We start from the raw sequence: 22,488 nt of genomic DNA on the forward strand, positions 1-22,488 counted from the left end.
CTGTTTAATCTTAGGTAATGTAATTATGATGTGCCTTGGTGTGGTCCTCCTTGGGTCCAGCTTCTTTGGGACTCTCTGAGCTTCCTGGACTTCCTGGAGGTCTGTTTCCTTTGCCAGATTAGGGAAGTTCTCCTTCATTATTTGTTCAAATAAGTTTTTAATTTTTTGTTCTTCCTCTTCTCCTACTGGCACCCGTATAATTTGGATGTTGGAACGTTTCAAGATGTCCTGGAGGTTCTTCAGCCTCTCCTCATTTTTCCAAATTCTTGTTTCTTCATTCTTTTCTGGTTGGATGTTTCTTTCTTCCTTCTGGTCCACACCATTGATTTGAGTCCCAGTTTCCTTCGCATCACTATTGGTTCCCTGTATTTCCTTTGTCTCTCTTAGCATAGCCTTCATTTTTTCATCTAGTTTTTGAACAAATTCAACCAATTCTGTGAGCGTCTTGATAACCACTGTTTTGAACTGTGCATCCGATAGGTTTGCTATCTCTTCCTCGCTTAGTTGTATTTTTTCTGGAGCTTTGAAGTGTTCTGTCATTTGGGCCATTCTTTTCTTTTTTTTTTCTTGGCGCGGCTGTTACTTAAAGGGGTGGAGCCTTAGGTGTTCACGGGGTCGGTGTAATGCTGGTTGCTGTGCTGTGACGTGACGCTGTACGTGGGGGAGGGGCCGAGAGGGAGCAATGGCGCCCACTGCACTCTCCACCGGATTTCAATATTTCACTCCGCTACCCACAATTAAACTGGGCCCCTCTGGTGCTGGTTCCCGAGTGGGTGGGCCTGTGCACGCCCTAGGCCCCTGTGGGTCTCCCCAACGACCTCTCCTGTGATGCTGGGAGTCTCTCCCGCTGCCGCCCCAACCCCCAGGGGCGTTTTCAATCAGAGGTCTGAGGCTCCATTTTCCCCGCGCTGGAGCCCTGGGCCGCTGGTCCGCTTTGCTCCCCATTGTTTGTCCAGTTTATCTGTGGGCGAATGTGGGGCCTCGGGGTGCTACCCGCTGCTCTGCCTGCCCTGTTCTCCACCACTCTGAGTCGGCCCTCTCGGTTTATCTGCGTGAAAGTGGGGCCGCAGGGTCTGCCAATGGTCAGACTGCCTGCCCCGTTGGTCCCACACTCTGTCAGTCTTGGTCCCGCCACGGCAACACGAGTCCCCTTCTCTCCGGCTGCCCGTCTCCGCCCCTCCTACCTGTCTGGATGAATGTTTATTTTTTATTTCCTTGGTGTCGGACTTCCTTGCTGTTGGATTTTCTGTCAGTTCTGGTTGTGCGAGGAGGGGCAGTGTGTCTACCTATGCCGCCATCTTGGTTCTCCTACTGAAGTCTTTACTTATATATTTAATTGATTTACAAAGCACTTTGTATGAAGTGAAAGACTATAAAGCTATAAACGAGAGTAGAAGGGCAAGAGTTAAATAATTCAAAGTAGTAAGGAAAGCCCAAGCTAAGGCTACATAATGTAGTGAGTGGTTCACAAAATTTAGCGAGAGATTTCTTGCTTTAAAACACTAGAAAAAGAACCCAAACCCTGTTCTGTTGTTACAATCTAACACACTTAAGGGTAGCAGTTTGAGTCAAGAGAACCGTTTTCCTATGTATGACTTTTAGAAATAATTTGCCACATGCTAATAGAGTCTCTCTAAGAAGGTGACATTTGAGCAGATACCTGAGGGAATGAGCTTGGAAGCTCTGGGGAAAGCGTTCGTGCAATGCCAAAATCCTGGCTAGGAATGAAGCTGCCCTGTACAAGGAGCAGCACAAACGATCATTTGACTAGAGCAGTCTGAAAAAGGAGTATGAGATGAGGTGGGGAGGAAACCGCAATTTGGTCCCTTAGTGCCTCTTAGGCCAAAATATGTTTTTGGATCTGGATGTGAAGGCCTTCAAATAAAGTGGTTGATTAATTAGTCGTACTGTAATGTGTCCTGGTGAGGCCTCTGGGATCAGTAGTAGAATAACGAGTGTTAACAGGAGGTACTGAGATTTTTCTCCACAATTATGTCAGCTAATACCTATTTCCAGAATTTACATTTGTTATGGTCCTCTTAGGCTCAGTTCCTCCTTTGGAAATTCAGTTCATAAAAGGTGCTTTTAAAGGTTATTGATGTTAGTTTCCATCTCACTTGTTTTACTTTTTAACTTTTTGTTGAAGTACAACATGTAGATAACACAAATCTGAAGTCTGCAACTAATGAAGTTGTTTTACATACATACATATGATGCAGAGCAACAATATAGAACTCTTTCATCCTCAAGTTTCTCTCATGCTTCTTCCCAGCCAATAATTTTCCTTTTCCACCAGACAACTTTTATTGTGACCTCCATCACCATGAATTGGTTTTGCTTGTTCTTGCACGTCACATAAACAGAGTCATAGGCTAGATACTCAGTTGACTGTAGGCACTGTGTCTTGCTTTAAACATTTTGTGAGATACATTCATATTGCTGTATGAAGTGGTAGTTCTTTTTCATTGCTTTGTAGTGTTCCATTGTATAAATGTAGCACAATTTACTCTAACAATGGGCATGGAATGAGACTGCTTGTGTCCAAAACCTGGTTTCATGATAACTTTGTAACCTCAAAAAAGTTCCTGTTATCACTCTGGATCAGAATTCCTGTCTCTAAATTGGAACAAAATAAGACCTTGAAAGGGTTATTATGAAGATAAGTAATGAGGTATATGTTGAGTCCCTTTGCTCTCTACATTCTAGCCACCTTGGCTTGCTTTCTGTTTTCTTGAATTTGTCATGCCCAGTCATGTTGAGCTGCCTTTGGGCTTGCAGTTTCTTTTTCCTAAAATATACTCTCTCCTGACCTAGCTCATGTTTTGCTTGGGAATGCTTATCACTTTAGATTTCAGGTGAAATGTCACCTTCTCAGAAAAGCCATTTTCTCTGACCACTTTATATTTAGTGCGGGCCTTAGTATAAGTTTCAAGAGGGCAGGAGTTTTTGTGTATATTGTTTACCACTGTGTTCTTAGTGTAGTGCACCCAAATGTGCTAAATGAAATGACTTATCATAATTCTTTCCAACAACTGTGAGGTGGGTATTTGCATTTTCTAACAAGGAAGCTGAAGCTAAAGAGATTTAACATGCTCAAGGTTATATAGTTTAGAAGAGATAAGTCTCTGGGTTCAGTGCCTTAGGGTCATCTTCTGGAGGAGGGGGTAGGATTGGTGTTATATGATACAATTAAAGGTTTGGTAGCTGACTTTGAAGTATCTGACCATGGATAACTTTGTTGAGAGCATAGCTGGTTAGCATAAATGTGTTGGTACAAGTTCTGCATGGTGATGTGTGGTTTTTCTTTAGGAGTGTTAGGCAGTTGAGGAAGGGAGGAGGGTTGATACTGTTTATTATCTATGATTGGGAATTAGCTGTGGCTGGAAGAAAACAAAGTGATATTAAATTGAGGTTCCCAGAGTTAAAGGCCTTCAAACTTTTCGTCAGTCTGAGCAACACTGCTTTTGCTTTTAACCTTAACACCATTTGAGACTTGTTGGATAGCATTTTATTTATTTTTATATTTTATTTTTATATTGAATGTATTGGGGTGACATTTCATTTTAAAAGAGCTTAAAACATTAAGGTCTTTTAAAACATTAAAAATGTGGAAATCTGTTTCTAAGAGATCCAAGTCTTAAACAATCTTACTGCTTTGAAAATGAGTTTTTCCCCTATTCTGGGTTACCAGGTACTTCCTTCACAGTTACCTTAGTAAAGATTTCAGCATAATTACATTTTACAGTGCAGGGGGGGTTTAATTTTTTTTTATTTTTGAGAACTATAAATTGCTTCACTGTAACATCTCATTTTATCTGAGTAAGTATAACTTCGGACATATTTACAATATGTTTCCAGTTGGTCTTCATTAAACAATAGCTTTTTGCCACTGTGATTGAATTTTTTTTGCCTTTTCAGATCCCTCCCTCTAATCCCTTTGTACTCCAGCAAGCCAGCAACTGTTGTCACAGAAACAGTAGAACTCCAAAAACAAGCCACAAGTCAGGTGTAGATTAATGCAGCCACAACTTATTTTATCTTCACTTTTTCTGAATTTATGATATGTATTACTTATTCATAATAAACTGATTATTATGTTTTATTCATGACTCACAAGTTTATGTATCATAATTAAGTTTGTGTTCAGTTTTTGAATAACTTTTTTAGTAATAGCCTAATAAGTCAATTGCTTATTTAACTGAGTCACCATAAATTGTCCTTAACCAACAGTTGGCTTGTTGGTTTTAAAGGTTACTTGCATGTTGGTTGTTTGAAATTTGTAAGTTTTTACTTGACTTTTAAATAAAAGGAATGTAATTTATCTTTGTCCTTACAGTGTCTAGCCTTTTTTTGTTAAATAATATGTCTTTGAAGCAGTTTTTGAATTGATGATTTAGATATTAATATAATCTATAACAGCCTTTTGGACCCATAGTATATCTGCTTTGCTGAGGAGAGGCTAGAAATTTGGTTTGCAGATAATGTTTGAGTAGATAGGTAAGAAGCTATCAGCTATTTTCAAAATTGAAAGTTTAGTGCAAGATGGTATTATTTAACTTAGGAGTTTCAAAGTATTAGAAAACATAATACAAATGTCAGGCAATATGTAAAAAAAACTTGGAGTAAAGGAACATTACCAAGAGGCAGTGCTTTTTAGTGCTTAAAATCCAATTTGGAATCACACAGACCTGGATTTGAATCCTTTCTCTGGCACAGTCTTGTCACTAATTAGGAAGTGAGGGAATGAATCTGGGCACATTTGAGGGAAGAGCATTCTAGAGAGAAGGAGCAGCAGGTGCAGAGTCCTGCTGGTGTATGAAGATCAAGGAGGCCATTGGCTTAGAATGGACGAGTAAAGGAAAAAGTAGTAAGAGATGATATCAGAGGTAGCAGAGAGTTATATCAAGAAGGGCCTTTTAGGTTATTGGAAGGACTTGGGCTTTTGCTCTAGGTCAGCTGGAAAGACATTGGAGAGTTTTGAACAGACACATAGTAACAAGATCTGATTTTCATTACTGCTTGGATCAGGACAATAAGGGTTGAGATGGTAAAAAGTGGTTTGGAAATTAGGTATATGATTATCAAGTTAAATTTCTTTGTGAGAATCATCACACTATTAGGTTAAAGCAAAATCAGTGTGTAGCTATTGAAATAATTTTACCTTTTTTTAAAAAAGATTTCTTAATTTTATTTTTAGAAAGAGGGAAGGGAAGGAGAAAGAGGAAGAGAAACATCAATGTGTGGTTGCCTCTCACGCGCCCCCTAATGGGAACTTGACCTGCAACCCAGGCATGTTCTCTGACTGGGAATTGAACCAGCAACCCCATGGATTGTAGGCTGGTGCTCAATCCACTGAGCCACATCAATGAGGGCTGATTTTTACCTTTTAAGAAGACTACCAGCCCTGGTCGGTGTGGCTCCGTTGGTTGGAGCATAGCCCCATAAACTGAAAGGTCATAGGTTTGATTCCCAGTCAGGATACATGCCTATGTGGTGGGTTGGGTCCCTGGTCAGTGTGGGTATAGGAGGCAACCAATTGATGTCTGTCTGTCTTTCTCTCTCTCCCCCTCTACCTCTTCCCCCCTTCTTCTCCTCCCTCTCCCTCCCCCCCAACCCCCTCTCCCCTTCTTTCTTACCCTTTCTCCCCCCCTTTCCCTGTTTCTAAAGTCAATGAGCATGTCCTTGGGTTAGGCATAAAAAATAATAATAAATAAAATAAAAAGACTACCAAATTCTAGGGTGTGAGTGTTGTAGGTAGAGAATCAAATTGTTCCTGTTTGCCTCCATTTGTCCTTGGCCTCACTAATTGTGCTGTCTTTTCTTCCATCATTACTGTTCCAGCTACCACTTATATACTGTGAATGGTCAGAGTGGCAATAATTTTCATCTCTCTAATGCTATAACTCTTAATCAGTTGATAGTATGAGGTATTATATCTCTGGGCTTTCAAGGGAATGCTGTAATTTGTTAGGGTTGTCTGCCATTGACAGGATAAGGGAGGGCCAGCCAAACTAGATTGTGTATTGATTCTGTTAACCTTACTGAACTGTAGATTTAACTTCCAGGTTGTTTTTTATTAGACAGCTTCGCATTTTCTAGATATCTCAAATTCTACACGATATGTGAGTCTTTTCCAAATTAGAAGGAGAAAATCTATGGTGGTCAATGTATATCAAATAAACTCTTCAGAATAAATGAGGTGACAATTACCATTTGTCCAGTTCCTACTATAGGCCAGGGACTGCTAAGTGCTTTACGCAGATATTGTATAAGATTGTGGGCTCTTGTGGGGAGAGGGGAGGAGAAGGGCAGATATTCACCCTCTTGCAAAGAAAAGCTCCTTGCTTGTTTTCTTGTTACCTTTATTCCAAATAGCTTATTGACAATAGTGTATTTGATTAAAAACCATGTTTAAATAGAGTCCAGTGATTTTTAAAAAACAATTACTTACACTCAACATGTTTGTGTTTGTAGGAGCTGACTAAGGCTTTGGAAGAGAAACCAGATGATGCACAAAATTATTGTCAAAGAGCTTATTGTCACATCCTTCTTGGGAATTACTGTGGTAACTTTTCTTACAAAATATATTTTCTTTAAGTGTTACTTATAAATTTTGCCCAAGATACGAGTCAAATAAAATGGAGATTATGTTTGAGGATTTTTAAATTGGTCTTTCATACAAGGTGTGAAGTAACTAGATTGTGACTAATGTTATATTGAGTAACACCCATTTAATTTTATGAGTGTCCTTCCTTCAGTGGGTGGAGAATTTATACAGATTTCATTTGTGGTTATTGGATTTGCCAACAGAATAGCATCATATTTACTGTTTTACAAAGTATTTAAATGAAGTGCTCTTACTTGCATTTTTTTATAAAGAATGTATTTCTCTATTACTTGTGTTAACTTTATCCTGGATAGAAAATCTGGGTGAGGAAAAATTAAATACCTCGAGTCAAATTGCATAAATGACATTAATGAGAAAATTAGGTGACCTTTGTGACAAAAGTTTTAATGCCTGAAGCTCTCCAAAAAGGTAGTTAAATATTAGGCCAGTAGGAAGATAGGAGGGTAATATTTATTGAATCATATTTTACGTTAGCTTTTTCTAGTTTGAAACCACTTGTCCATTTTACCAACTTAAAAATGTAAGACTGATTCAAATTTTATGTGCAGTATTTGTTAGGATCTATGATAAACTGACTAAAAATGCCTTTTTTTTCTTTTTTCATATATAGATGCTGTTACTGATGCAAAGAAATCTCTTGAACTTAATCCAAATAATCCCACTGCTATGCTGAGAAAAGGGTATGCAATAACTATTTGTCCTGTTGGGTCTGGACAATAGATAGGTGTTTAGTTTGTTGAAATTAATGGTAAGCTTTATATAAATAGTCAATTCTGTATTTATACATTCTATAACTGAGATAGGATTCAATTTAACTTTATCTTGAATAAGTTATATTCAAATATAACTTATGTTTCTATTAAGTATGTGATGGGAGGTGTGTAGTAAGTATACTTTAAAATAATGATGATTGAAGTAACTTATAGGTGAAACTGATGGATTTTAAATCTTTTTGTTCTTCATTTGGAATTTATTCTCTCTGATTAGAGAACATCTATTTCTCAGCCAAGCTGGACAGACTACATTTACTACTATGAATACTCTGTACCTGTGTATTTTTTATCCCAGCTTGTTTCTGTTGATAAGTGTGACTTTTCTTTAATTAAGAAATGTCTTTAATTCCTTACTATGTAACTATACTTTGGAAGGAGCAAGTATATACAATTAAGATCAAGAAATTCCTTCTGAAATGAGTTCAAAAGCTGGATATTAATGAGAATTATATTAGATGTTATGTAGAGTATTTTAGAAAATCTCTTGGCTTATTAATATATGCTTAAATCCTTTTAACAATAGAGAATACTAGGATATTTAAATTAGGAAGAAGGCTATTTTTGATGATCTCATGTGTGTGTGGTATTTGTTTTTAATATGCTCATACAGGATATGTGAATACCATAAAAAAAACTATGCTGCTGCTCTAGAAACTTTTACTGAAGGACAGAAATTAGATAGTAAGTATTAGAATTATATGTTAATAAATTAATCTATTATACCATAGCTAAATTTTGTTAATGTAATCTCAAGTTAATTATCAAAACCCAGTACCATCTTTTACTCCTTTTAATGGTATTTTTGTGTTGATTGCAGAGTTTGAGTTTACTTAAATATTGATTAAATTGGCCATTTAGTATTTAAATCACAGATAAACTTTACCATTAGAAGCTAAAAACACTTGGTATACTCCTTATACTTAGTCTGGTTTTATTTTTTCCTAATAGACAAGTGACAGTTTAATTTTCACTGATGTTCAGAAGTCTATTTTAAGTTTTATTCAGATTGCTTACATAGGAAATTTTACAACGAAGATTTTTATTGAGAAATAAAGTGTTAGGTAAACAGTGATAGGGCACAGAAGAAACATAGAGCTTTGAGAGTTGTGAGTTTCTAATGCCATCTTTTTGAGAGAAATAATAGGTTTTCCCCGCCATTAGAAAGTAGATCATTCCTATAATATATATGCAAAAAATTTTGAACGCTCTTAGGCCCAAAAAATAACCTATGAAATCATACAAAGTAACACATAAAACCTAAAAATAACACTAACAGATAGTAAAAGCAGGAACGATATGATAAATACACAGCTTGTATAGAAAAAATAATGTTTGTATTGTGTAGTTTCACTTATTAAAAAGACTGACTTCTCCTGAAGTATAAGATAACAACACCATGCTTTGTACGCCTATTAATCTACTCAGGCGATAGAGTTTTCATTTTATCTGTTACTAGATGGCAGCTAAAAGAGACCACTTCATTATTAGCAGAACCAATAATCACTTCAGCAGCTTTCAGGTTTCTTTCTCTATTTTTGTAAATAGTATGAATAATGGGTGCAAGCAGGTTCAATGTACAGAATGCCTTTATCTTGTTCATCACATTCAGAATCCTCAATTATGTCCAGTTTTACATTAAGTGCATAGTTTTATAAGCTCTCTTAGGGTTTTCTACTATCTTATTATACATCTTGCTAACAGATGTACAAAATTGAGATACAGCAAAGATGCTCACAGACACCATTCAGAGCCATGGGATCAATGCTGAGATACTGATCGTAGTTCCTGGGGCAGGAGCTTGGTGGGGCCACTCTCAAAGGTCTGGTTGTGCATTGCCCTTTTAATCGCTAATGCAAAACAAATGCTGGATGCTATTTTTGCTCTTTGCATAAAAGTGAAAATCCTATTGAGTTTTCTTTCAGTTAGTGAAAACAAGTAGTAATTTAGGTCTTCTGTAAAGGTGAAGTGGTGTACTGTGAATTTTCGAAAAGCAGGGGATACTTATATATGAAGATTATCACAGCGGTGTGGATATTTGTGCACATATATAGAAATAATAAGGCCCAAGAATCAAAAAATCCGCAGAAGACTAAAGGACAGTAGTTGTAAGTAATTTCATAGATAATGGTAGACTATGTAATCCTAATTGTATACTATCATTTTATCTTCATCTCATGATAGAGTGTTACCACAGTTCTCTGAAGCAGTGGTTCCTAACTCCTGATTTTGATTTTGCTCCCAGTGGGGACATTTGGCAGTGTCTGAAGAGATTTTTTGATTATCATGACTAGTGGATGGGGAATGTACTACTGAAACCTAGTGAGTAGAGATCAGTGATGCTGCTAAATATCCTGCCATGCACAGGATAGTCTTCCACAACGAAGATGTATCTTGTCCAAAATACTAACAGTACTGAGGTTGAGAAACCCTGGGCTGAAGTATTGTATGGTTATATTTTTAAAAATTTACTCTCTACTGCTTTGAATATTTGCTTTTTTGCTGTATACCTACTTGAGAAAGGGCAGTAGACCCAGCTTTGCAAATGGAACGTACAAATTAGGACAGAAGAGATGTAGGCAATAGTCTTCTAGACTTCAACCCAGCTGCTGGTTACCAGGCCTCCACTGCATCCTAACTGAGATGGTGTATTGGGAATTCCCTTAAGGTCTGATTTTGTTGTGTGACAAAGGAAGGTTCTTTAAGAGGAGAGAGGTGAGGGAAAATGTAGATTAATACCTGTGAACTACTAAGGTGGTCTTCGGTTAAAATTAATTTTTTAAAAATTAGAATTTTTCAGGATGAACAAGTAAATATTAAAGCCTGTTGGTATATTTATAATGTTAGGATTGTTGTAAGATCTGTAAGGACGGGTATTGTCTGTTTAGTTCTCTGCTGAATCCTCAGTGCCCAGAACACGGGAACATAGTAGGTATTCAATAAATATTTGTTGAATAAATATGTTAGATTGTGCAGATGAAAGATTTTACTGTCAGTTTGCCCTTTCTAGGTGCGGATGCTGATTTTATTGTCTGGATTAAAAGGTGTCACGAAGCTCAGAATGGTAAGTATGTAGGTTTCCCATAGTCTTTCATTTTAAAAAGAAGTAAATATTTGACATTTTTTGATTCAAACAAATTTGTTTTTAAGTTCATAATTTGTAAGTAGTGCATGTTCCCTTAGATAGGGATATCCAAAGGTGGTATTTTTAAAAAACTTTCTATTATTTTCTAATAGCTGTATTGAAATAGAGTTCATATACCATACAACTCACCCATTTAAGGTGTAAATAGTTCTTAATATATTCACTGAATTGTGTAACCATCAAAAAAAACTGCAACCATCACTATAATCAATTTTAGAACATTTCATCATCCTCAGAAGAAACCCCATAACCTTTAGCAGTCCTCTTTCTTCATTGCCCTCCAACCCCCACAACCCCCAGACTGAAGCAGCCACTAATCTACTTTATGTCACTGTGGATTTGCCAATTCTGAACATTTCATATACGTGGAATCATATAGTATGTGATCTTTTGTGACTGGGTTTTTCCACTTAGCATAGTGTTTTCAAGGTTTAGGTTTCAGTGATTGCCTGATGTACCCCAGTGTTCAACTTAAAAAAATAGGTGTAACGTGTAAAGTGCCAGACCCTTTTCTCTTAAGTGATGGGTTGCAGGGTGTGAGAAACCCCATCCTCCTGGGGTTTCTCACACCCTGCACAACCCTGGGACCACTATCTTTTTTTTTTCCTTTTTTCTTTTTTAACTAAAGATTTTATTTATTTTTTAGAGAGAGGGGAAGGGTGGGAGAAAGGGAGAGAAACATCAATGTGTAGTTGCCTCTCATGTGGCCCCTACTGGGACTGGGGACCTGGCCTGCAACACAGGCATGTACCCTGTCTGGGAATCGAACCAGTGACCCTTTCGTTCACAGCCCGCGCTCATTCCACTGAACTACACCAGCCAAGACCTTCTTTCTTTTTTTTTCTAATATATTTTTTTGATTATGCTATTACAGATGTCCTAATTTTCCTCATTTGCCCCTCTCCACTTGGTACCCCCCATTCCCTCTGGCAATTCATATCCTTAGTTCAGGGGTGTCAAACTCATTTTCATCAGGGGCCACCTCAGCCTCACAGTTGCCTTCAAAGGGCTGAATGTAGAGCTCCTTGCCCCTAGTTAAGGAGCACTTACGTTTATACAGTCCTAAAATTACATTTGGCCCTTTGAAGGCAACTGTGAGGCTGATGTGGCCCCCGGTGAAAAGGAGTTTGACACCCCTGCCTTAGTTCATGTCCATGGATTATGCATGTAAGTTCTTTGGCTACTTCATTTCCTCTACTGTTCTTAACATCCCCCTGCCTGTTGTGTACCTACCAATTTGTACTTCTTCATCCCTGTACATTTTCCCCCATTGTCCTCTTTCCCCCTGCCAACTGATAACCTTCCAAATGATCTCCATATCTGTGATTCTGTTTCTGTTCTGCTTGTTTGCTTAGTTTGTTTTTTAGATTCAGTTGTGAATTTATTGCCATTTTAATGTTCATAATGTTAATCTTATTTTTCTTAAATAAATCCCTTTAACATTTCATATAATAATGGCTTGGTGATGATAAACTCCTTTAGTTTTACCTCGAATGGGAGGTACTTTATCTGGCCTTCCATTCTAAATGATAGCTTTGCTGGATAGAATAATCTAGGTTGTAGGTCCTTGCTTTTCATCACTCTGAACACTTCTTCCCAGTCCCTTGTTGCCTGCCCGTTCTTTTGAGAAATCAACTGACAGTCTTATGGGAACTCCTGTGTAGGTAACTCTGCTTTTCTCTTGCTGATTTTAAGATTCTCTCTCTCTCTCTTTTTTTTTAAAACCTTATTTATATACTTTTAGAGAGAGGGTGAGGGAGAGAAGCATCAATGTGTGGTTGCCTTTTGCATGCCCCCAACTGGGGACGAGGCCTGCAACCCAGGGATGTGCCCTGACTGGCAATCGAACTGGCAACCCTTTGCTTCACAGGATTGCGCTTAATCCACTGAGCTACACCAGCCAGGGCTTAAGATTCTCTGTTGTCTTTAACCTTTGGCATTTTAATTATGATGTGTCTTGGTGTAGGCCTCTTTATGTCCATCTTGTTTGGGACTCTGTACCTCCTGGACTTGTATGTCTATTTCCTTCACCAAATCAAGGAAGTTTTCTCATTATTTGTTCAAATAAGCTTTCAGTTTTGCTCTTTCTCTTCTCCTGTGGCACCCCTATGATTCAAATGTTGGTACTTTGAAGTTGTCCCAGAGGCTCCTTAGCCTATCCCAGATTTTTTTTGGATTCTGTTTTTCTTCTCACTGTTTTTATCAAATGTTTTTTTCTTCCTTATATTCCAAAATCATTGATTTGATTCTTGGGAACTACCTCTGTTGTTTGCCTGTAAATTCTTCTTTATTTCACTTAGTGTGACTTTCATTTCTGTAGGGTCTTTTTATGATGTTGAAGTACCCAATGAGTTCCTTGAGCTCATCCTAATAACTAGTGCTTTTAACCCTGCATCTGATAGATTGCTTGTATCCATTGTTTATTTATTTATTTATTTATTTTTTGAGTTTTGTTCTGTTCTTTTATTTGGGCCATATTTCTTTGTCTCCTTAATTTGGCAGCCTCCCTGTGTTTGTTTCTGTGTATCATATAGAGCTGCTTTGACTCCCTGTCTTAGTGGTGTGGCCTATGGTAATAAAGTGTATCTGTAAGTTGTGTGGGGTGGAGCCTTAGGTAATTGTAAGGGCAGGGCAACCTGTGTTACCTCTCTGTGACTGTGTGGGAGAGGGCTTGGAGAGGGGACAACACTGCTGCCTGGCCTCTGCAGTTTGGTCCAGGAGGAAACTGTCCCCTGGCACTTGCCCTGATGACAAAGACACTTTAGTTTTTCCTGGTACGTCACTGGTGACCTTCCAGCTACTGCCCTGGTCCTGGAGCCCAGAGGGAGTGAGTCTGCATAAGTCCTGACTCCGTTGTGGGCCCTTTAAGAGGAGACACTTGAGGATCCTGCAGTTTCTTCCACTGCCCTAACCACTGGTTTTTACAGCCAGAAGTTAGGGGGCATATCTTTCCGGCATGGGAACCCTGGGTTGAGTTGTCTGGTATGGGGCTGGGTATCCCTCTTGATTTTTATCCATCACACGTGGTATGGGACCTCCCCTATTCCACATCTTTGCCCCTCCTACCTGTCTGGATGAATGTGACTTCTTTAATTCTTTGGTTTTCAGTCTTCCATACAGCTCGATTTTCTGACGATTCTGGGTGATAGTTGTTTTGTAGTTTACTTGTAATTTTTGCTGTGGTTGTGCTAGGAGATGATCCATTTAACCTATGTCTCCATCTTTACCAGAAGTCTGGGGCCTGTTTCTGTGAGCAGTTCCTACCCATCCTCTCATTCCATTCCATATGTCCCTGACAAAGCCCAGGTCTCTTGACTCCTACTCACCCAAGGAAAATATGAGAAGATGTTTTTTGCTAAAAAATTTTTAAGTATATTTTATTAATAATACTATTACAGTTGTCCCATTTTTTTACCTCCCCTTTATTCCCCTCTGACCTGCATCCCTCCTCCCACCAGCATTCCCCCACCCTTAGTTCATGTCCATGGGCCATACATACAAGTTCTTTGGGTTCTCCATTTCCTATATTATTCTTAACCTTCCCTTCTATTTTGTACATACCATTTATACTTCTTATTCCCTGTACCTTCTCCCCTATTGTCCCCCTTCCTGCTGCTAACCCTCCATGTGATCGCTATTTCTGTGAGTCTGTTCCTGCTAGTTGTTTGCTTAGTTCATTTTTGTTTTTGTTTTTTTAGGTTAAGTTGTTGATATTTGTGAGTTGTCATTTTACTGTTTGTATTTTTGATCTTTTTCTTAGATAAGTCCCTTTAACATTTCACATATAATAAGGGTTTGGTGATGATAACTCCTTTAACTTGACCTTATCTGGGAAGCACTTTATCTGCCCTTCCATTCTAAATGATAGCTTTGCTGGATACAGTAATCTTGGATGTAGGTCCTTGCCTTTCCTGACTTCGAATACTTCTTTCCAGCCCCTTCTTGCCTGCAAGGTTTCTTTTGAGAAATCAGCTGATAGTCTTAAAGGTACTCCTTTGTAGGTAACTGTCTCCTTTTCTCTTGTGGCTTTTAAGATTCTCTCCTCTTTCATCTTGGGTAATGTAATTATGATGTGCCTTGGTGTGTGCTTCCTTAGGTCCAACTTGTTTGGAACTCTTTGAGCTTCCTGGACTTCCAGAAAGTTTATTTCCTTTGCCAGGTTGGGGAAGTTCTCCTTAATTATGTTTTCAATTTCTTGCTCTTTCTCTTCTTCTGGCACCCCTATGATTCAGATATTGTAATGTTTAAAGTTGTCCCGGAGGTTCCTAAGTCTCTCCTCATTTTTCTGAATTCTTGTTTCTTCATCTTGTTCTGGTTAATGCTTTTTTCTTTCTTCTCCAAATTGTTGCTTTGAGTCCCAGTTTCCTTCCCTTCACTGATGGTTCCCTGTATATTTTTCTTTATTTCACTTTGCATAGCCTTCACTTCTTCCTGTATTTTGTGACTGTACTCAACCATTTCTGTGAACATCCTGGTTACCAGTGTTTTGAACTCTGCATCTGATAGGTTGGCTATCTCTTTTTTTCTGGAGTATGTATCTGCCTTTCACTTGGGCCATATTTCTTTGTCTTGGCGCACCAGTCTATATGATGTTTCTTTGACTCCTTGGTTGTCAGACTTCCATATGGTTCGATTTTGTGGCAGATCTGGTTGTTTTTGTTTTTAAATTTGTTGGTGGTCTTTTCTTTGAGGAAGCAAAGTGTATCTACCTATGCCTCCATCTTGGCCAGAAGTTCAAATTTTTTAAATCATTTAAAAAATGTTTTAAAATTACAGTTGACATACATTATTATATTAGTTTCACTGCACCCTCGTGATAGGTATACATAACTTACTAAGTGGTCATCTTGATAAATGTTGCACCCAATCTGACACCATACATAGTTATCAGAATATTATTGACTCTATTCCCTGTACCATATTTATATCACCATGAATCTTCTGTAGCTACTAATTTGTACTTTTTAATCCTGTCACCTTTTCCACCCATCCCCCCAACCACCCTCCCATCTGGGAACCATCAAAATGTTGTCTGTATATGAGTTTGTTTCTGTTATCATTTTTTAAATATATTTTTTAAGATTGAATTGTTGATATGTATTTATTGCCATTTTATTGTTCAGAAGTTTAATATTTTTTTCCTTCTTCTTGAAGACCTTTTAACATTTCATATAACACTGACTCGATGGTGATGAACTCTTTTAGCTTTTTCTTGTCTGGGAAGCTCTTTATTTGTCCTTCGCTTCTAAATGATAGCTTTCCTGGATAGAGTAATCTTGGTTCTAGGTCCTTGCTTTTCATCACTTTGAATATTTCTTGCCAATCCCTTTTAGTCTGCAAGATTTCTGTTGAGAAATCAGCTAATAGTCTTATGTGAGCTCCCTTGTAGGTAATTAATTGCTTTTCTGTTGCTGCTTTTAAGATTGTTCCTTTTTAACCTTTTGCATTTTAATTATGACATGTCTTGGTGTGGGCCTCTTGGGGTTCGTCCTGTTTGGGACTCTGCTTTCTGGACTTGTGTGTCTATTTCCTTTTACCAAGTTGGGGAAGTTTTCTGTCACTATTTTCTCAAATAGGCTTTCAGTTTTTTTCTTTCTCTCTTCTTTTACCACCTGGATGATGCAAAAGTTGGTATTCTTGAAGTTGTCCCAGAGGATCCTTACACTATCCTTATTTTTTTGGATTCTTTTTTGTTTTTGCTGTTCTGATTGGGTGTTTTCTGTTTCCTTTCCTCCAAATCTTTGTTTTGATTCTCGGGTTCATCTACTCTATGTTGATTCTACACAATGTATTCTTTGTTTCAGTTAGTATATTCTTCATTTCTGACTTGTTCTTTCTCCATTTTGTTTAGTTCTTTTTCTGAAGTTTTGTTCAGTTTTGTCATTTGGGATCTGTTGTTTTTGCCTCCTCATTTAGCAGCCTTCCTGTCTTTGTTTCCATGTGTTACGTAGAGTTGTTACATTCACCAGGCTTGGTAAACTGGCCTTATATTGTATGTGTTCTATTGGGTCCAGGGGCACAGCCTCCCCCATCACTCAAGCTGGGTAGTTACGGTCAGCCCCCTGTGTGGGCTGTGTACACCCTCCTCTTATAATTGAACCTTGATTACTGTTGGCACATCTGTACCCCAGTCTGATCAGCTGTGAATCGATGACCAACCACCGTGGAGGATCAGCTCTGCAGGAGCCCACTCCACAGAATAGGACTTACTTCAGTGGGGCTGCGGTGCCCACTTGGTCTACCCCTGAATGTGTCACTTGTGGAGGTGGTTAGATGGTAGTGCTTTGACATAGTCTGAAGCTGTGCACTGTGTGCACTGGCTCTAGGGCCTCCCAGGAGGTGCAGGCCAAGGTCAGTCACTGCCTGTATTCTTCTGGGGCCATATGTCGTGAGCTACAAACCTATGTACAGATGGTTGCTACTTACGCTTGGCTTGGAGGTATCCAGGTAAGGCCAAGCTATGAACCAAGGCCAGCTACTGCTAGTTTGGGCCTAGGTCCACTAAGCAAGTGGTACAGGGCTTGCTGAGGCCACATGCTGTTTGTTTGAGAGATTTTTGGAAAATATGAAGCTAAGGCAAGAAAGATCATTTCTATGGAAAACCCACTGGAACCAGCTTGGTGGGGCCCAACAGTTGGGTGGGGCAGGGCCTTAGGAGATCAGCAGGGCAGGGTAAACAGTATGAATCAGGTTTATGGAGTCTCAGATGTGTCACTTGCCTGCTGGCTCTGTGTGGGGAGGGCTCAGAAAAGATACTGTGGCTTCTGCCATCACTTTTGTCCGGGGGAAAGCTGCCCTCCCGCTCTGCACTGATACCAGATAATTCAGTTCCTCCCTATGTGGTGGTGCCTTTTAAGCAAGCAGCTGCCTCAGCCCTGAATCTGAGTAAATCTGTGTGCAGGCCCCTTAAGAGGAACTTTCTGGGTTACCAGAAGTCCTCTGTATCCATCAGCCTCAGTGCCTGCTGATTCTTACAGCCAGAAGTTATGGGGAATTCTTTTCTGGCACTGGAACCTTGGGCTGGGCGTCTAGTATTTGGGACCTTTCACTCAGGGGGGACCTCTGCAGCCGAGACACTCCTCCCAATTTTTATAGGCCACATGTGGGTGTGGAACCAGCCCATTCCACATTTCTACCCCTCCTACCAGTCTTAGTGTGGCTTATTTAATTCCTTAGTTGTAGGACTTCCATGCAGCCACATTTCAGGTGGTTCTGAATTATGGTTGTTTCTGTAGTTTAGTTGTAATTTTGATGTGATTGTGGGAGCAGGTGAGTACTGTGTTTACCTGTGCTGCCATCTTGACCAGAAATCTTCCAAATATATTCTGATTTTCACCTAGTTTGTTATTTTGAAAGGCAAATTTGGATGAATTTTGTTTTGTGGTGGTATCACTGGTAAGGAATTACTAAGGAATCTGAAGTGGCTCCAGGTGCAAACTTTAAACACCTTTTAAAATTTGGAATATATGGGGAATTGGTTTGCTTAATCAGTATGTGCATGCCAGAGAAATCATGTATAGTTTTGCCTATAAATGTACTGTTAACTGAAAATGTTTCCTTTTTTTGTTTTTTACTAGAGTCACAATCCAACATGGTAAGTCCAAAGTTTTTATCCTTCATGTTTTTACTTAATTATGCTATTACCATGCATGTTTGAGATGGGACTCAGAATGATCGTTCAGTTAAATATTAAGCAATACCATTTAAATACTTGTTCTTTTAGTAACTGAAATAACAGTGGTGAAATAAGTATAGAAGTTTATAGTCATGAAAGTTATTGGGTTTTTTCATCGCATTTTTAGTATGGTCGGAATGATTGTTTTCTCTGCTGAAAAGCATCACTGTTAGGCTGAACCTTTGTTGCCTTGAAGTGCTTGCAGGGCTGCTTTTGATAAACTAAAACACAAATATTAAAATTTGGAAATGTTTATCTGTCTAACTTAGTTTTACATTGTTGTCTTGGACAGGAAAATTTTCAAGTTTTTCCATTATTAAAAATTATGGTGGAGAGGAAAACTGTTCGATTTTTGTTTTAATCAATTTAGGTTTATATATAAGACAGTTAAATTATGACCATTGGTTTTTAACAGTGATCATCTATGTATTTAGTCAAGAAATAAAATGACAAGAGGTCAGGAGGTATGTGTGTAGTCCTAACTCTTTAAATGGGCAGTTACTTAATCTTTTTGAGTCTTTTTTAAATCTCTAATGGAAGTTATACATCTCTGTTATCTAGAATTACATTGTGACTGTTGAGCACATCACTTAATTGTCTTCGTGTGTGTACTGGGCCTGATGAAGCTAATCTGCTTCACCACATTGTTATGAGCATCAGGCCAGTTATGTGCGTATGTAGTGACGAGGGTTTTGAATATCACCAAAAGTGAGGATTAGCTGGCTATCCATGTATCTCCAGGTTTGTTCATATTCCTAGGGATGATGATTTGGGGAGTGGATTGGAGGAGGTGTTTAAAAGTTGGCTTCCTTCACCTGTTAGTATTTTTTTCCAGGTCTTAACAATATTTGGGATTGGAACTAGGCCTGAAAACAACACAATGGCATTTGAATAACACAAATAGCTGTTTAGACCCAGTGGGTATTGTCACTGTTGTAGTTTAATCTAGTTTTATCTTGGTGCCAAGATGAACTGAAATAATCTGTTCTAGCTAGTACTTCCACTTGATGTAGTCTAGATTCAGGTGTTCTCAATAGTTAACATTGGAGACTAAATCTGAGATCCATTCAGCTGTCTCAAGTAGTTTTCCTTTCTTCTTCCAAACCCCCTCTCTTCCCTTTTTATTTGGGGACAATTTAGACGACAGCTGTAACCCTGGACAAGTTCTTTAGATTTGCATAGTTTTAACTGGCACACATGTAATTTAGGAAGGTATGGATTGGTCAAGATTCACTTTGTTTCTTGATAGGCAATGTAGAATGTTTGTTGGGGAGAGGCCATAAAAGGAGCAAGGTGTTACCAGGAAGGCACTATATAAATGTTGCTTTCGTATATTCCATAGCAGAGCCTGAAGGTTATACAGTATTATAAAAACTGGTTTTTAAATGTTGCTATTTTAAGTTTAGAGAGTTACTCAGTCTTGAAACTGGACATTTTATATGTAACCTTTTTCAGTTCTACCTTTAGAAAGTTTTGTTTTTATGCGTTTTTTTAATTTTAAAAGAATTTATTTTGAAATTGAAACTCATAAAATTACAAAATGCTGAATATTTAAATTTTTGTGAAGCTTAGTATTCAACAGTTACGGATACCATGCTTTTTCTTTGAAGGAAGTTTTCATGTAGGTGGCTATTCCATATCAAAGTTAACTATAGTACTGGGTAAATAAATAATACACACATTTTGATACACAGTTGCTAAGCTAACTTGTAAAAACCTTTTCCTTTCAATTTGCCAAAATCAGTCTGTATCCCAGAGGACTCATCAGTCAAAAATCAAGTAAGTGTTTCTTTTTCATATTACAATCTATGATAAATATGACTGAAGGAAAAAGAAAGAACTGTTTTTTTAATAGTAAGCAAGTCCTTACCCTGTGATTTTAAGTGTTTCTTAGTTTTAAAAAAAAGCATATTATAATCCAGAAAAATATATTTTTTAAAGATTTTATTTATTCTTAGAGAGAGGGAAAGGGAGGGAGAAAGGGAGAGAAACATTGGTTGCTTCCTGCATGTACACCCCTGACATGGAACTGGCCCGCAATCCAGGCATGTGCCCTGACCAGGAATGGAACCAGTGACCTTATGCTTTGTGGGATGATACTCAACCAACTGAGCCACACTGATCAGGGCCAGAAAAACTAATTGTAAAAGGTTGTTTACTTATGAGTATTAGTATTTATATTTAACGTTAAATTCAGATCATTTCTTTGCTTTAAACTTGTTTCACCTGGTTTCATGTTATGTCACCTTTCCATGTATTAAGGAGAGACTCTTCCAATTAAGTTATTAATACTCAGGTAAGTAAGTTAGTAGTAGGCTTGATAGAATGGTAACTTTACCTGTCTTTTATGTTTGGAGTAAATTTTTTATGGGTTGAAAATAACTGTTGCTGAGGGCTGCAATTATAATAATGAATAAGCATCTATCAAGTATTTGAATTTATTTTAAATTATTTATTAGCCATGTGTATAACTTTAATCTTAGGACTATAACAGAAACACAAGGCATTGGTTTGGAGCTTTGCATCCTCACTGAATTTCAGAGGGAAACTGTGAGACTCCTAAAGTTCATTGTTTAATCAAGGTTCATCCTAATTACCAAAAATGGCTTGGAAATGTTGAAACAAAGTAATTTGCTCATGTTCTTTTTGCGGAGGTAGACCCTGACTCCTAAAGTTCATTGTTTAATCAAGGTTCATCCTAATTACCAAAAATGGCTTGGAAATGTTGAAACAAAGTAATTTGCTCATGTTCTTTTTGCGGAGGTAGACCCTGACTCTCCAAGTACCAAGTATACAAGGAACTTTGACTAGCTTGGTAGTGGTTGCAGAGGCAGAATATGTAAACATCAAATAATTACGGTTTTTGGAGCATAAACTAGTCCAACATTGATTTAATAAATATACTGTATACCAGGCACTGTGTTTAGTCTTGGGAAAGTGATAGTGACATGATAGAGAAATAGCTTTGCCCTCATGGTGTTTATAATCTAGTTTAATTTATTAGAAAGTGAAAGTAGAAAGTTTAATTTATTAGAAAAGTTCATTTTTAGAACTTTTGGTGTGAAAGATACTCAATTTCTGAGCACGCTAGTTTTCCCACATACCTTGAGATTAAAGGGAGATACTGTATTTAATTTGTGTCTGGCAGAATGAGTTAAAGTTTAAATTGTTTTAATTTTAGCTTACTTGCTTCTGCTCCCTGTGCTCAGGGCTGTTTGTTTCCAGCTTCAGTTAAGAAATCTTAAAAGAGTGTGGAGTCAAGCTGACCTGGGTCCATGAACTGACAGATTACTTCACCCTTGTGAGCTTACATGCATTTATCTGTTAAAAAGGCATAGATGTGCTTCATTTAGTGTTAGATTGAAATGAGAGTGTCAAACATGTAAAATAACTGTTAGCCATTTAAAATGCATTTCTTTAACATTAGCTTAAGCACAACAGAATTAGAGATACAAGTGAGAACCCAAAAAGTCATGTATTTAAATCCAGTGGAAAGGTTTGGGGCATCATCTATCTACCTTACTGTTTTCTTCTGCCTGTACAGATCATAGGAAATTACTTAGTTACATAAAATTATTTGTGAATCAATAGCTGCTTCAATATTTTCTTCCTCAAGGTGGAGCTCTTGTTTATCAGATTGTAGTTTTTTCTTGACAAAACATAAGCAACAGCTTCAAGAAAATTAGAATTTCTGTTTTAAGTTTTTTTCTTTTTTAATAGGTATGACTGGTATCAAACTGAATCTCAAGTAATCGTAACACTTATGATCAAGAATGTTCAGAAGAATGATGTAAATGTGGAATTTTCAGAAAAAGAGGTCATTAGTCTTTGAACCATTTTTTATGTTGAAATTAAATACTTTTATTTGCAAATAGAGTATATTGCAAAATAATCTATAGCAGTTTGTCAGATATGTCATTTCATCCTGAGATAATGTGGAAAATGCTAATGGAAATCTAAAGCACTGCTTTTCAATTTGAATTATTTTAAGTTTGAGACAAGAGTATGTATACTGTAGGTTATAGCTATATGTGCATTTTTTTCTTTACATTTGTAATTCAAAGTAGAAGTTGGTTGACAGATAAAAAATATTAGTAAGATACGTGATTTGTTTATATATATGGTATACTTCATGAAGAAAGGTTTATATATTTATACATCTTTAAATTTACTAACTATATTAAATGAATATGACTTAGCATCTTGATTTCTTAGAATTTAGTATAAAACTTTTTGATACATATTTGAGTTAGTGGTAGTAGATGTTTTG

General features: G+C 37.6%; 1 protein-coding gene across 1 annotated transcript in view; it reads left to right on the plus strand.

The window, feature by feature from the left end:
- Positions 1-22,488, plus strand: part of SUGT1 (SGT1 homolog, MIS12 kinetochore complex assembly cochaperone) — a 50,626-nt gene that overhangs the window by 1,537 nt on the left and 26,601 nt on the right. Inside the window, exons 3-9 of the mRNA XM_024569243.4 lie at positions 6,475-6,565; positions 7,239-7,308; positions 8,012-8,082; positions 10,409-10,462; positions 18,121-18,137; positions 19,963-19,997; positions 21,939-22,035. Of these exons, the coding sequence (XP_024425011.2) occupies positions 6,475-6,565; positions 7,239-7,308; positions 8,012-8,082; positions 10,409-10,462; positions 18,121-18,137; positions 19,963-19,997; positions 21,939-22,035 (435 nt within the window). The remainder of the gene's footprint in view (positions 1-6,474; positions 6,566-7,238; positions 7,309-8,011; positions 8,083-10,408; positions 10,463-18,120; positions 18,138-19,962; positions 19,998-21,938; positions 22,036-22,488) is intronic.

This window comes from Desmodus rotundus, chromosome 13 (assembly GCF_022682495.2).
Source record: "Desmodus rotundus isolate HL8 chromosome 13, HLdesRot8A.1, whole genome shotgun sequence".
In the NCBI taxonomy this organism is placed as follows: domain Eukaryota; kingdom Metazoa; phylum Chordata; class Mammalia; order Chiroptera; family Phyllostomidae; genus Desmodus; species Desmodus rotundus.